We start from the raw sequence: 17,276 nt of genomic DNA on the forward strand, positions 1-17,276 counted from the left end.
GAGCAAAGTCGCAAAAGAGTATGATAAAATTTGAAACACGAAATCATAAATTATAATTTAATAAATAATCATAAAAAATAATATAATAATAATAATAATAAATTGAATTCAATAATATAATCAAACCAAAAACACTGAAATTTGAAATAGAGCTCCAAGTTCGCACATCACTGAGCAAAGTCGCAAAATCGTTTTCAGTGTCTGATGACGAATTTCCCCACGAATCATTATCACTCAATTCTGCAAGTGGTTCTGATTTACTATCGCTGATCTCTAGCTGGTCTAAAACCGATTTTGACCTAAAGGAACACTTTTTGGACGCCATTGACATTTCTCAGTTTCCAGGCAGAAAGAACAGTAATAATGCAGGCAGGGCACAGGACAAAGTAATAGGGACAAAATGTATGTGAAATGCTTTGATATAGTAATGTTATACTATGTGATTTTAGTGAATTTAGTGAATGTCACTTTTACAACTTTCAAATTTCCCGCCAGTTTCGTCCCCATACGTCCCAACGTCGCAGGAAACGGAATCCAGAAGACAGATGCCGGCATCCGCCAGAGGACATTGCAGGGGACACTGCAGGGAGGACATTTCAGGAGCGCAGGACAAGGTAAGTGAAGAAGAGATCCCGGAGCAGCATTGCAGGGTATTCCCGAGTGTAGCTCGGGGTTACCGCTTGTGGTGGTGAAACTTTACCCCGAGCTACACTTGGGAATACCGCCAGGGAGGTTAATTGAACATGCTGACGTTAGAAACTGATTGGTTACCATGCACCGCTGTCTCAGATTCTGAGTGCACCAGTTTTAGTAAATCCCCCAATATTTGAGCTAGTTTATCAAATCTATATTTTGAGTAAAACATACACTCAAATTAATTTTCTTGCACACCAACACAATATAATCTGCAATTTGTTGGAAAAATATAAAATATGAGGTTGTATAAAAAAAATAGACAAATATGTAAAGCCTTTAAATAGTTTGTGGCCACAAAATTATGAAAAACGTTAGTACCCCAAATATTCCATTGGTGACGCTTTAAAAGCCTTTACAGGTTATCATTTTATAGTTAACAGTGAATGATGGCCCCAGAATGACTGCTCTCATTTTGGACTGCACAGCAATACTTATGTTCTTCACAATTGTATTTTATGTACCCGTGTACACCAAAGCACATATATGCATGTGTACATTATCTTTTAAAAAATATTTTTTTAGTAATTATATTACACTAACTTTTTTTATTACTTTATCACTCTCATTAAAAAAAACCCAAAAACTTATTTTGGGAGCTAATTAACAACTTATGGAACAGGACTTTTTGCACTTCAAAAAGTCAATATGCCATCTACACTTATACTGCTGGTTTCAGAAATAAAACATTTAGACTGTTTTTTCCATTCAAATCTAATCAGTTTTGTTTTAGAGAAGGTGCTTGTAGTAGGATTCAGTCACTCCTATCTAAATTTATGTTAAAAATATATCAGCTAATGCAGTCAGAAAGGAACTGATTACTAAGAATGAAGTCTGACTGCTTTGATAGTGTAAAATATAGCATAGAATGCATTAGTTATGCATAGACATTTACAGCTCTATTACCTATATGATGCCTGTAATAGAAAACCCCAGCAGCAAAACATTTTGGTTTAAGACTGGAAATCTTAATGTGTAAATATAGCAACTAGATGGCAACATTTTGAAGCTAAAGTAATGCTAAATTATGCCATGTCAAATTAATGAAGAATTACATTGCAAGGATTGAAAAAAAAAACTTACTGGTTTCATTAATGCTATTAATATATTAAATTAGGCCACTATGCCAAAACACTGTATTATTGTATCCTATAAAACACATTTCCAGAGCGTATTTATACAAAACCTTTTCAATTAATATCAATGAGTCATGGGCATTAGAAAAATGCCTTGGGATTAATCTAAATGTATATATGCATTCAGGCTGTATGTGTTCTCTAAGAGGGTGAATACAAACTAGTTATGATGAAAGACTGTACTGATGTTCTGAGTAGTATTATAAAGATATTACAAAGTGTATAATATCAAAACAGAAACACAGGTATGGCATTTTTACATTTTCAAATATTTACTATATATATATATATATATATATTCAATGTATTTTTAGCTATATACGTCAATTCTTGAGAAAGGTGGGCACTGCAGCTGATACATGGACCTGGATAATCTACACTTTTGAATATCTTTGTTGCCAAGCCCCTAGGAGTGCCCCTATATACAGATTATGTTTTTGCATACTTTATATGGACTACATCTGGGCCATCACCCTTGTTAGAGAGTGCAGTGGCCACTTCTCTTTCAAAGATTATAAGGACAACTGCTTTTGAACAAAATTTTGAAGACAGAATTTAAAATGTTCCTAAACCCAGGACCCTGCATTCATTTTGGTGTCCTTTTATGAACCAGCGGTAAATGATCGCTGCTCAGTTCTCTGGCATTCTCGGAGAACACAGTTCTTCTGTGAATGCCTTTTAAGAAGCGGCGTAGATCAGCGGTCTACAAACGCTGGAGAACGGTCTACAAATGCTGGAGAATGGTCTACAAACGCTGGAAAACGGCTGATTTTACTATAATCTCGCGAGATTATGTAAAAGATCAGTTTACTAAGCAGAGGTAAATTATCACTGCTTAGTTTGCGGTTCCTCCGATTCTCCAGCTCTGGGCTGGAGAATCTGGAGGGAGAACACAGATCTCCAGTGAAGGGCTGAATATGTTCTCCGCTGATCTCCTGGGTGTCATAAACTGTGAATGACCAGAGAATAGCTGCGATCCTCTAAATCGCAGCTATTCTCTGTGTCATAAACGGACACCAATATCTGGTCTCCCACAGTACACAGTACACAGAACATGGAAATGCAATTATTTTAGTAAATACTGTATAAACTGCTAAATACCTTTAGCTCACCTAAATGCAATGTCCATTTTCCCATGGCAGCTCAGTAGTGTCACCCTAAAAAGGCTTAAATAAATAAGGTAAACAGCACCTTGCTATAGAAAGCAAGGCATTGCCCTCACCACCAACACCCAAAAGAAGCTACCCTGCATGTTAAAACAAATGATTTCAGCATGCAAATAGTGTGGAGGGGTCCTGAAACCCAACTTTAGAGTCCCTAAGATCTTTGGGAAAGAGTAACCTCACTAAGCTATATTAAACCCAAAACCAAAAATGTAATATATTGCAGCATAGCAATCGTTAATCTCTTTATGCCAGTGCCTCCTGGCCGTTTAAGGGGTTTCAGACACCGGGAGGCAGGGTGGGGTTTTAGGGTCATGTGACCGTCGTGATTCACTGTCACGGCGGTCACATGATCAGAAAAGGTCCCGATCGCAAAGGGAGATCAGGACCTTTCTGTGAGACACCGACATATGTGCTGGGGGCACACACGGCGCATGCTCTCAGCACATATGTGTTTTCAAATGGTACGCAAATATGCAGCCGCTCGGCCTCAAGGCCCAGCCTCCAAGAGGCTGCATATTTGCGTACGGTCTGTGTCAAGGGGTTAAAGTGTTACAAACCCGGGACCTTGCATTCACTATATCTGGTATCCCACAGCACACAGAACATGGAAATGCAATTATTTTAGTAAAAATAAAGTGCTAAATACCTTTTCTCATCAGAAGTTAGAGCAGTCTTGTGACTTCTCTCAGTGTCTAGCAGAGCACATGTTAAAGCTTGTAAGAAGAGTGTTCATTCTCCCCTGATTGTCCTGTGAGGCTGCATAACCCCTGACCCTCTGTCTGGACAGCACTGACTGGCCCTGTGCTGATCACATGCACTCTCATAAGGAAAAAAAAAAAACCTATCTCGCAATACACACCAAACTGAGCATGTGCAGTTTGCCCTCAAGGCTCTGTTCTATCAGCATATAGATGGGGGGGGGCAGTAGAAGAAGGAAAGGATCAGAGAAAACAAGATCATACATCCTTTTTACGCAATGCAGGGGATTAACCCCTTAGGTTCCACAGTGAATATAACAAGCATGCTTTACTGCATATACTGATTTTACTGTTGTGGGTTTAGTAACACTTTAATTGGGTCCCCTTTGCAGTGATCCGCCCCACCTACATTCACCACTTTTGTGAATTATAAACTGATTACCACCATGCAAACCTTTTTTTCATATTCGCTGTTTTAGCGGTATTAGGTTGGTGAAGCTGCACTTTCTAAAGTGCTCTCCTTTGCTTGCCATCAAATTATTACATAGCACCCACTTTGATGCACCAATGTAATAAAGTCACTTCAGCCCAGCTGAACAGCTTGACAGATGAACACACGTCTTCTGATCATTAGAGCAGGAAATGTACCAACTCTGCTGCATGGCAGGATTGATCAGTAGTTACAATAGCACTCTCATTCCTGGATCTGGGGGGATTGCGACAATCAGTAAATGTTGCTTTACCTTTGGGTAGAGCTCATGAGTATTTCTGGAACTGTCAGGATCCCTTTAAGCTGCTTGCCATTTTCTCTTTCAGCAGAAAGCTGCATAGAATTAGAAACCACTTAACACTCCGCATCAGAAAAATGAAGATAATTATTCAAATAACTATCCAAAGTGATTTTGGTATTACATTGTAATGTTAATCAGCACTCTTACAGACAGTGGAAACATGTTCCTTTACGTTGTTAACTGTTACTCTAAACACTCTTTCTGGGCGACAGAGTCTCATTAAAGGGGAACATTAGTATATGGCAATTTTGTTCTACCATTTGAAAACCTTAAAGCAGTAGTAAAGTCTGCCCCTCGAGCACGCCTTATCAATGCAGCCAGTATGTGCAAGCTTTCTACTACATTCTGCCCAGTTAGTGACCCCTTGTGATACCTCTTATTTGTATTTGGGGCAGCTTGTAATTTGTTCCTCCCTGTCCAAAGCTGGCGTCATATTCAACACTGTCTTCTGTGTCTGCAGCACTTTGGGCTTCTCTCCTTTCTGTTTCTCCCTGCTGCAATCTCGCGCATGCGCATTAATTTTGTAGCCAAGCCTCGTTTTTGTTGTGATTACTATGGCAACCCTGTTCTGCATAGCAAAATTCCCAATTGAGCCTGTGCTCTCACGGGACTGTGAAGCCATGCCACAGAGAGGATGAGATCGAGGGGTGGCATGTTAATGCAAGGGCTAATGGCACAAGAACATGAAGCATGCTGCAAACAGCGGGCATTTTGCGCATGTGCCAGTCACGTTATAGAAGTATAGAGCAACAGACTGCAAGAAAATTAAGTAGGATAGAACAGCTTTAAAGACAGTGATTTGCACAGTATGTGCTGATTATTTAAATTAATAAAATTGAACTTTGAGAGTTTACTACCACTTTAAAGTGAACTTTCTGCCAGGCAATCTACATTCCAGTATTCACATATGAACAGTTAAGAGAATGGCATGAACCTCAGCACTTCTGCTGTGAAATTTGAGGATGAATTGTTTCACAGCACTTGCAGCTACAAAGGTCAGTGAGGGATAGTTTTACAACTCATTTACAGCTAAAGAATATGTATATACTTGTCCATATGTCTGGCCATAGAGTCGGCAACATGTGAAGACAGTGAACATAACAGGAGCAGAGAACAGACACATGATTGGTGAATATGATGGACTATGCCTGTCTTTAAAAGGACATGCAAATATTGAAGGCACCTACCAGATCAGCCTGTCTATGGTCAGTCTTACTTTAATAGTCTACCTGGGCTAAACATCAACAGAATAGTTCCAGTGGCTACACAGAGGCAGGTATCTGACCAAGATGGATGTGTAGAGAAAGATAAGCCAGCATCTAAACTGCCTGATGACTGAGACTCGCCTACTGAAAACACGATGTTGTGTCTTTTTACATTAATTAACCCCAATTTAAAGACCTAGCAAAATTGTTAATCCTGTATTATAAGAGAGGAGTCTCAGAATGCAGAGAATGCATGGAAGGATCTATATGTCTCATACTTTCTTGAATTATTCGTACAATATATGTATATTTTTAAAAGCATGATTGATTATACATGAAAAAAAAGGCATGCGCCCACATAGATGGTTGCAATGAAGCTATAAGATGAGACATCATGTTTTTGTTCATCATAAGTACCATCAGAAAGTATAAATTACATATCTGTCATCAAAGCTGCGTGATGAACACAAAGTATATGGCTCATTAATTCCATCTGCAAGACTGGCCCCTGTAAGAATACAAAGCTACAATTTAATACTGGCACTCTGAAAAGGTCCTTTCTACTGCCACATACAACTTGTGGTTAGTTTTTTCTTTAGCGTTGCCTGTCGTTTACACAATATTGCTTTCATTTATCATCACGCTATATAAACACATTGTGGAAGGGTTTTTCTGATGTCATCGCCAAGTTACCTGCTACCAATGCTTCTACTAAAGCAAAGAGGAAGGGTTTGAATATACACTCCATTGACTTCTGCCACATGCCAACAGGAATGCCTCCAAGTTCATGTCATGGGATGATATATTCACAAGGGCAAAAAGAAAACTAATTATGCTGAAATTCGCTTCCACTTCTCACTCAAAGCCATGAAAGAAAATAAAATATTTGCATATATTCTTCCAGGTTTTGGAAAACGTCTAATGTAGACATTGAGTTTGGGCAGTGAAGCATAAAGCAGCGGAGCACAACATTTTCAAGCACAGCGGAAAAGGTAAAATGCCTTAAAAAATACCTGTAGATAATAGGGAAGAATGCTTATCTGGAAAATGGTGTAAGGCCAGGTTCACGTATGTGCAGCCGTGCGGGCCACGTTTTGCGCGGGCCCCAGATTTCATTCATTTGAATGGACTCCTGTGCCCCGGGATATGCACTTCCTAGAGAAACGCAGCAATGAGAAACCGAGGTTCCCAGTATGGTTGCAATTTCCAGTGCGGGCAGCATGCCATTAGAATTAATGGCATCCGCCCGCGGGTCCCACATTCCTCTGTGCGGGTGGTGCGGCTACAGGTACTTTTGTATGGGTCCCGCAGCTGCACCACCCGCACAGATGTGAACCAAGCCTGAGTGTTCACAAGGGGTCTGTAATACAGAAAACTAACCCTTTGTGTGCTAGGTGATATTTAAAGACGTACAATGATTAATCTGAAATTGTTTTTATTTCTAAAAAGATACAGTTGAAATCTTTCTAAAGAGTTTTTATTTGATTTTTCTCATTTGAGTGTAATATCCAGAAGTAATTTTTCTGTTCACATATTTTTTATTTGCCTTTGAATAACAAGTAACATACAGTAGAAAGATATGAATACTGTATATAGACCTGTGACAAGGTCCAATAAAACTGGATCACGTTAAACATACACTTGTACATCACATCCTATTGCGTAGTATTCTATTTTAAAGTTATAACTATATAACTAATATATATATAGGTATATAACTAGTTAAAGACATTGAACATGCTACACACGTCCCCCCAAAAATGTAATCAAAGTACACAGGATGTGTGTAGTACATCCATTCCTTCTGCCCCACTGCCAACCCCCCACAACTCTGAAAATGAGGCCGGGAGTTGCTTTGCACATACAGTAGCTCTTGCAAAATAAAACAAAAAAGAAACGCTGGACTCAATATTTACCAACACTGTTCAGGCACTAAATAGAGGGATACAAAGTAACAATTTTTTACATTTGTATCTGCTCTGTTTCATTTATCTGCAGATTAAGGAATGAGCTTCCAGCTGTAGATGCTGTCAGGTAACCATTTTCCGATCGCCCCATAGCAGATATATTGCTACAGGATGTCTGCATTGTGCACAATCATATACTGTATATAAATGTGATTCTGCACTTCCTGGTCGTGAGAGTGTGTGTGCGCCACATCTGCTGTGATTGGTCACAGCAGAAGCTGATCAGTGGGTGCCAGCCAATGGATGAGCGCCAGTACCCGCCAATCATCTAGGGCAGTGGTCTCCAAACTGCAGCCCGGGTGCCAGATGTGGCCCTTTGCTTGCTTTTATCTGGCCCTTTGGGGGGCATTATTCCCCCCACTGTCAGCCACAGTGGGACATAGTTCTTGCCACTGACACTGACAATGAGGAACTATTCTTCCTACTGATACCAACAATGGGCACTATTTCTCCCACTGACACCTATGATTGGTCATTATTTCCCTCCCCCAGTACTAAAGATGGGGCCCTATTTCTCCCATTGACACAGATGGGGCACTATTCCTCCACTGACACCAACCATGGGACACTATTCCTTCCCCTAATATCAAAGAGGGGCACAATTCACTCCCACTGACACCAGGATATTTTCTACTCCCACTGGCCACATACCGGCCCCCTAAAGTTTGGAAGGGCAGTAAACTGGCTCTGTGTTTAGAAAGTTTGGAGATCCCTGATCTAGGGGACTGACAGAACACAGCTCTGCCTAAACAAGGCAGAGCTGTGTCCTGTCAGCAGCAATGTACTGGATTCTCTTTCCCTGCAAGCAGGGAATATAATCCAACACATTAACTAGTGAACATAGCACACACAATAAACATTACACAAAGCTAGGCACACAGTTAACCCCTTGATCACCCTAGATGTTTAACCCCTTCCCAGTCAGTGTCATTAGTACAGTCTCAGTGCATATGTTTAGCACTGATCACTGTATTAGAGTCACTGGTTACCAGAAAGTGCCAGTTAGTGTCAGTTAGTGTCCGATTGTACGACACAATATAGCAGTCCCGCTATAAGTTGTTAATGGCCCCATTATTAGTATGAAAAAAAAAAATCCAGAATATATAGTATGGTTTTTAGATATTATACCTTTTGCACAAACCAATCCATATACGGTTATTGGGATTTTTTTTACCAAAAATATGTAGCAGAATACATATTGGCCTAAATTTATGAAGCAATTTGATTTTTTAAATGTTTTTATTGGATATGTTTTATAGCAGAAAGTAAAAAATATTTTTTTTCAAAATTGTTTTTGATTATAAAAATAAAAAATACCACCAAAAGAAAGCTCTATTTGTGGGGAAAAAATTATACAAATTTTATTTATGTACAGCATTGCATGACCACGCAATTGTCAGTTAAAATAACGCAATGCCGTATCGCAAAAAAAATGGCCTGGTCAGGAAGGGGAAAATCTTCCGGTGGTCAAGGCAGTGTTTTTTAAACATTTTTCAATCAAGGCATCATTTAAAATTATACACAATCTCTAAACACCCTATTCTAAAATGTAAAAAACAAAACTAATTGTTTTACATAATACAGCAACATCCACATGCGTAGGAGGACACCCAACGTTAGAGGTAATTTATTCTTCCAAAGCAAATACACCTTTGTGCACTCATACTGACTAGTATGCCACTGTTTCTCTTCTCCCTCAGTTTTTCTCCATTACTGAGCTAATCTGACCCGCGCTCTGATGGAGAGGGGCAGGGAAGGGTCAAACTAGGATGCTGTGCAGGCAGCTGATGAGCTTTGTGTAACTAAAAAGCAGGCTTGATCCAGCTGCTGGTTTGAATATAAGTTTGGGGCATTTTAGGCATTTTGCGAAGGCACCCCAGAAGAAACCTGAAGGCACCTGAGTTAAAGCACAGTCCACTAGGAAAGCTGGCACTATGGTATGGCTCTTTTGTGACATGCAGGGAGGTAAATGCAGTGAAAGCCAACACGTTTCATCGTTTCAGCCATTACAGCCCTAATCATGACTAACACACAACTCTAACTTAAATACTAGATCTAGAACAGATATGTCAGTTAAAGCAACCTAATTTTTTTTTTCTTTTTTCTTGTTTAACGAAAATGTATATTTAACCCCTTATAGACCCTTAGTTTACCCTAATCAGCCCTAATTAACTAATTCTTCTGCTTCTCACTTCACCAATTATTTTCCTGTTGTTTTTGTTGTTGTTTATTTCTGTTTCATTAAACATTAGTATTTAAACTTTTTTGTTTTTTGTTTGTTTTGTTTGTTCATCTCTTTAGTGTCACATTTTAAAAAAGTGCAAAATAAAAAATAAAAAAAACAGAAAATTGTAAATAACTTTGCCATGCTTTGTGCCAGAATCATAATTTTACTGTAACAGGACAAAGAAAAGAATAAAATGTATACTTTTAGTTTACAGTAACACTATTATATCTATTAAAAGAAAAACAAACTAGAATTTGATGGCACATTTGCTAATATATTATTTTGCAGCCATTATTAACTTTTATTCCAACATTGAAACATCAGTGTCAAACATGGTTGTAACTTACAACAGAGAAAATGCTAATTATAATAATACTAGTCTTAATAATTTAATTAATGCAAGTATGATTTTTTCAATGTAATAAGATATTAAAGGACACAGAAGAGCTCCATGAACAATATAAAGTTTCAAACTGCAGGATGTTATATGAATGCCTTTTGTATTTATAGATCTTTATATTTTTTACAGCTTTATATGCAGGTCAAGCTCTTCAGCAAAAGTGACAGTTATAGAGGTTGGGATAAATTACACTGCTACGTCAGGGATCCCCAAAGAAGTCATGTTACTTGTGACGCAACGCGTAGGACAGAAGCATGTGATGTCATTTCCATTTCGGGTGGAAGTCACCATCTTTGTTCACCCAGTTTACCCTAAATGCTAGTAATGGCTTCTGAGAGCCCCCGTGTCTATGTGAGTGGCGTTTTATATATATTTATTATTTTATTATTTATGATAATAAAGCTTTACTACACTGTGAGGAGTTCCCTGTTCCTTATCTTTTGAGCACTTGTCAATCAGAGTGGGGGCACAAGGGACTGGTTCAGATTGTACCTGGAGAAGCCTGTGGAACCAGAAGACCCAGTGGGATACGATTAATATTGAGCGCATGTTGACCTTTATTCTTTAGAGGTCAGCTGTTAAGGTGAGCGTGCCTGCCTGAAGGTGAAGGAGCGCGATTGATTTAAACATCGTTTAAGGTCACTGGTATAATCACTATTGGACTGTATTTGTACTTTAGTTTTTTATTATTCAATTCACATTTTGCTTATCTGATTGGTTTTAAGTAGGAATTTTATATATTCATTATTCCTGACATGAATTATTAAGTACTTTATTTGCTGACATATATGTATGTTAGCCTAGTTGGACATTTACTTTATTGATCACATATTTATTCACTTTTAATATTGGGGATTGATTGCTCAGCCAGGCGTTTACTGCAGAACAGTTTATCATCTTTTTCTGTTAGATTTTACACTTTATATTTCATAGCTCAGCCAGGTGTTTACTTTAGTTCGGCCAGGTGTTTACTTATGATTATATATATATATATATATATATATATATATATATATATATATATATTGATACTGTGTTTGCACTTTCTTATTTTAATAGCTATTGCACATGATACACTGCATATACTACTTGGATTTAGTGACTCAGCCAGGTATTTATTCATGAATTATTGACTGCATTGGCTTTTCACATTTGTTTGCTGTGGGAATTTTTTTATTTACATACCCATTGGGCTGGATACTCAGGATGGTGTTTATTTATTAGTAGTTTGTTTTGGTTCACTAGGACGAAAGACATCAATATTTTGGGGTATTTGGTTTATTGATGTGAGAACACATTCAGGTGCTTGAAGCAGCATATCATTTATTTATGGCTGCGCATGAGTATTATATCCCTACTTACAGAGGTTACCTTTATTCGTGTGCATTACCTTTTTTTAAAAAAAATAAAAAAAAACTGTTGCTGTAACTCTGTTAGGTGGAGTTATGCTGCCATCCACTAGTAGATTTTCGGACAAGAATATTAGTCTAAACATTCGTGCAAAAAGTATTTGGAAATTTGATGACTGGAGGAAAGTTTGAAAATTCCACTTGTTTGTAACATTTGATTTTAGAATGAATGTAATTCCTGAACGAAAGCCACAAACACTATAAAAATTTGTTTGTTCAAGAAAAAAATTCCATCCTGAACCTTAAAATTTTCTCGTCACTGTGGTTGAAAATCAATGTTCATTTGACCCAATCAAAGATCAGAAAATCGAATTAACATTCTTAAAATTAAAATTTTCAAATGAAAATATATATGTGTATAGCCAGCATTAGGCTACAATAGGCACCCTACTGGCAGGATCAATAAGTGATAAACCAATGCCATAGATGGGACTTAGAAAATCAAAAATGGTTATGCTGATACTAGTGCCAGAGTGCCATATACTGTACATCATTTTTTATTTTGCCTATAGTTTCTAGATTAAAAGTCTGATGAAATCACAGTACAGCAAGCAACTAAACCACATCAAAGATCAAAATTAAAATGAGAAATTACTGAAAAATTTAATAGTTTCACTTTATATTACAGAAAATGGGACATAAGATCTTAGTGTGTTTTTAAATTTTCTGAATACTATGCAATATTCTCCGTATTTGCTAAATATAAAGGGATGGCATCACTTGTCACTTTTATTCACTAAATGCAATCTATGACATTACAACCATACACACACAGATATTCTTTACCCATAGTGCTTACATATGCTTATATACTGTTTATATGGAATGTCATATGGTCTTGCAGAACTTCTCTGTAAGATAAGGTAAATTCATTTGAAATGAGTATTAGCTCATACTGGGATCTCTATGGGAATAACAAAAGTTGCACATTAAATATGTGGGTCCAGCAGAGAAAAAGTTTGTCAAGTGGCTGGGCAATCGATTTAGCGATGTCATGCTGAATCAGGGAAAATAGATGATAAAGAATGGAAGTGGTGGGTACTGTGATATAAGTGTAATTGCACAAAAATTGCACTTACACTCACTTTAAATTACTGTTATTTAGGCTCCATACACACTGGCTTTAAAAAAACACCAGTGCTCTTGGCAGAAAAAGATTCTGAAAGTTATTTTGTACAAGCGTTTAGGAACATTTAGCAGTGTTTAGTGTTTTTTTCTGCCAGAAAAACGTTATCAAAAATGCAAAACAGAAGGGTTTTTTTCTGCTTCTAAAGACAGAGCCTAAAAAATGCCTCTAGACTTCCTAATGTGCATGGACACATAGGATAACATTAGATGCTTTTACAGGCAAAATGCTAAACTCTAGGAGCAGCTTTTTTTTTTTAAGCCAGTGTGCATGGAGCTTTAAAGTGGTTGTAAACTTACATATACCCGATGAAGTGACTGGCCCCAGTTGATACACAGAGGTGAAACAAATCCTCCTATATAAATTGTACCGGTCTATCCACAATCTTTTCTTCTTTACATCTGTTCAATGTACTGAATTAATAAAGCTTGTTTGAGAGTTCAGAAAAAAAGAGGCGGAGAGCTGAAATAACACACTGCAGAGCTCAGAGAGGAGCGTTCTGAGAGCTGATTGGAGGAAAGAAACACACCCCCTCCACACAACTCACAACTGAGACTGTCAAGCTGATAGAGGTCCTTCCCCATCACCATTTTTCTCTTGGTGTCAGGAAACCTTGTTAGAAGTGATTCATGCAGATAGCAGAGGAATGAATCAACAGACAGAAATGACACTTAGAGCTCTTAATTGAGACAAGTACACACAATAGAGGGATATGCTTTGTTCATATTTCATGTCTGAGGTTTACAACCACTTTAAATGAAGCATCACCCGCCACTACAGCAAACTCAGAATGCCTATTTTCTAAAAGGGTGGAGTTTTGAAGAATTCTCTCAGCTTTTGCTACTAAACCTAATTTTTCTAGTGCCTTCACCATGATTTAGATATACCTAAGTGGCAAGGTTTGCCTCTGTGTGACATTTTGTTGACTTAAGTCGCTGGTTACCATTACAGTCTATGCATCAATGTGTAATTGTCACTTCTGGGGCATTACAAGGACAATAATATCCAGCAGATTATTGAAGATACTGATATTTATCTCAGAAATCAGTTACCTTCATGAAGATAGTAAATTATAGCATCCTTCCAGTTTACAATCAGTATCTATGTATAATACAGTACAATTATTATCCTATACTTCTTGTAAGAGAAAAATACAGACATAAAACGGCATTGTAGTTTCCTCCTTAGTTTCAGGCTATTATAGAAAGTTTTGGTCAAAACAGTAATAGAGAATATTAAATGGTGTAGGTGGGTATAGAAAAATAGTGTTGGAGAACATGAAGTCAAATTTTTACTTAGAAAATCTCTGCACTATACCAGACTCTCAGCACTCCAGTTGTGCGCAAACATTTGCATAACCTTGGAGAATTGATATTCAGAAGCAGCTTGTTCACAACATAACAAAATTGGTATGTACAATTTTTAAAGAAAACATGAGTGAGCATGCAAAACACATTTGTTTTAATTCTTATGGGATTCAATGAACTGTAGGTCATTACTGAATGGCACAATCATAAAACAAAGCATGGCTTCAAATGGTAAAAAAATGAAAAGACTCCTGTTCAAAAGTCTGCATACTTTAATACTATGTATTGCCTTCTTTAGCATCAATGACAACATGCAGTCTTACAGTATGTAATAGTTGTCTATGACGCCCCAAATTATTGCAGGTGGTATAGCTGCCTATATGTCTTGGCAAAATGCCTCCAGGTCATCTTGCATCTTGGTCATCTTGCATGAACCACAAGTTTGAGATCTCCCCAGACTGGCTGGATGATATTAAGGTCAGGAAACAGTGATGGCCACTCCAGAACCTTCACCTTTTTCTGTTGTAACTACTGGAGGGTCAACTTGGCTTTGTGCTTAGGGTCATTGTCATGCTGGAAAGTCCAGGAGCGTTCCATGCACAGCTTTCATTCAGAAGAATGCAAATTGTCTGCCAGTATTTTCTAATAACATGCCGCATTCATGTTGCCATCAATTTTCACAAGATTCCCTGTGCCTTTAGAGCTCTTACTCCCAAAACATCAGTGAGCCACCACCATACTTCACAGGGGGGCTGGTATTCTTGTCGTTATAGGCCTTATTGACTCCTCTCCAAATATAGAGCATATGGTTGTGACCATAAAGCTCTATTTTGGGCTTTTCACTCGATTACAGTGTGCCAGAAGCTGTGAGGTGTGTCAAGATGTTGTCGGGTATATTGTAACTGGGCTTTTTTTCGGCATTGGCACAGTATAGTCTTCTTTCTGGCAACTCGACCATGCAGCTCATTTTTGTTCAAGTATCACCGTATTGTGCTGCTTGAAACAACCACACCGTCTTTTTTACAGAGTAGCCTGTATGTCTCCTAAGGGCACCTGTGGGTTTTTCTTTGTATCCCAAGTAATTCTTCTGGCACTTGTGGCTGCAATTTTTCTTGGTCTACCTGAACTTGGCTTGGTATCAAGAGATCCCCGAATTTTCCACTTCCTAATAAGTGATTGAACAGTACTGACTGACATATTTTAAGACTTTGGATATCTGTTTATATCCTTTTCCATCTTTATAAAGTTCTATTACCTTGTTACACAGGTATTTTGACAGTTCTGTTCCCCATGGCTCAGTATTTAGCCTGCTCAGTGCATCCATGTGAGATCTAACAAACCCATTGATTATTTATACACAGACACTAATTGCAGTTTAAAAAGCCATTGATGTGGGAAATTAACCTTTGATTGCCATTTTAACCTGTGTATGTCACCTTGTGTGTCTATACCAAGGCCAAACATTCCAGGGTATGTAAACGTTTGATCAGGGCCATTAGGGTGATTTTTGTTATTGTTATAATTTAAAAAGGAGTCAAACAACTACGTGATAATAGACGGCTTCATGAGCACTCTCCTTAACTAAAAGACAGTTTTTTGGCATGATCAGTCATATTTTCAAAATCAATGCCAACATGTCACTATTTCTGCCAACATTCACGCTCATGTGGACACCTTTCACACCACAACATTCAACTGCGCATGGTCACAGTTTCTCCAGAGGAATAACCAAGCCCACCCCTCACCACACTGCATGACCCCTATCCTTCTATTATCAATAATAATACTAATAGCAGTGCTTTTATCTGCAATAATACCATCATCATGGATTTGCATAACCATAAGCAAAACAAACACAACTACATATACATAGATTATATGCATCAGCTTACCGTATGTCTTCACAAACGTCAATTATTTTCTTTGCTGCCGATCGTTGCATTTGGCTTTGTTTGTTATCACTTAGCATCTGAGCCATAAACATATACTTTGTTTTTTCCTTGTCCAAATATTTGGTGTTATGATACTGAACAGGAAGAAGGGAGCCAGGATGCTCTAAGTTATCTGTGTTCACAACAAAGAATAGAAAAAAAAATATGGCTGCACTGATAATTAGAAGTGTAAATATAACAACGTCTTCTTCAATGTGCCTAAAAGTAAGAGCAAGCATTTTATTGGTAAATGGATAATAAGTAACTATATCCATAAATTTGAAGAAGAAAATAGTATAGTTAGTAGCAATCAGCATGGATTTATGAAAGGTTGTTCTAGCCAAACCAATCTGTTAACATTCTTTGAGGAAACGAGCTGGCACCTAGATAAAGGAAGGGTGGTAGATGTGGTGTACCTGGATTTTGCAAAAGCATTCAATACAGTTCTACATAAATGCTCACTTTAGAAACTGAGATCTATAGGCATCAGGAAGAAGGGATCCCTTTGAGGAAGAAGGGATCACCCTTTGAAACGCATCAGCTTCATCCTGAGAGTCTCACCTCTCGATGGGACCTGCACGCGTCTGCTATCCCAGTGCGCTGATGTTGGATTTTATATGCTTTTAACATTGCTACTTTTGTGAGTATATATCTCAATTCAATAAATTCACCCTTTACTCACTGAGGTAATGTGCAAGGTTGGTGCGCTTTTGTTTTGTTCTTTTTTATACCTGCCATTCTGGCCTCTTCCTGGTCATGTAAAATCTTTCCCACTTCGCACGCATTACTTTTTGCACTCATTTAGGCTCATCATTATGATGGAGTTTCTTACTGGCCAATAGAAAGGTGTGGGAGCCAGATAAAACAGGCAAGCTTCAACACTATATGTGCAAGAGCTCCACCGATCAAAACGGCCTGGGTTTCAGCAGCATTGGCAAGGTGTTGCACAAATGTTTTTTCCAGCTAGGGTTGCCAGGAATCCCCTTCCCCTCCCATCCTGCAGGAAAGATTGCTGGGTTAGAGAGTCTATTCTGTTCTGTGGCAGAATACAAGAATCTAAAAAATGTCTGCTAGCATAACAAGTGTCACAAATGTTTAAAGTTTTATTGAAGTGTGTCACAACTGAACTACATAGGAATCATTATCTTATGGAGTAAAACTGTGGTCCATAACATGATCTGGAGATAGACTACCTAAAAAATATGTGCCGCTGCTTGGTC

At 38.1% G+C, this 17,276-nt stretch overlaps 1 protein-coding gene across 1 annotated transcript in view; it reads right to left on the reverse strand.

Annotated features, from left to right (window-relative positions):
* Nucleotides 1-17,276, reverse strand: part of PPP1R42 (protein phosphatase 1 regulatory subunit 42) — a 52,718-nt gene that overhangs the window by 3,620 nt on the left and 31,822 nt on the right. Inside the window, exon 8 of the mRNA XM_089654270.1 lies at nucleotides 16,018-16,189. Coding sequence (XP_089510396.1) covers nucleotides 16,018-16,189 — 172 coding nt within the window. The remainder of the gene's footprint in view (nucleotides 1-16,017; nucleotides 16,190-17,276) is intronic.

The sequence above is a fragment of the Staurois parvus genome, unplaced genomic scaffold (genome assembly GCF_062004578.1).
Source record: "Staurois parvus isolate SC_StPar_1 unplaced genomic scaffold, SC_StPar_1.0 ptg000748l, whole genome shotgun sequence".
NCBI lineage: Eukaryota > Metazoa > Chordata > Amphibia > Anura > Ranidae > Staurois > Staurois parvus.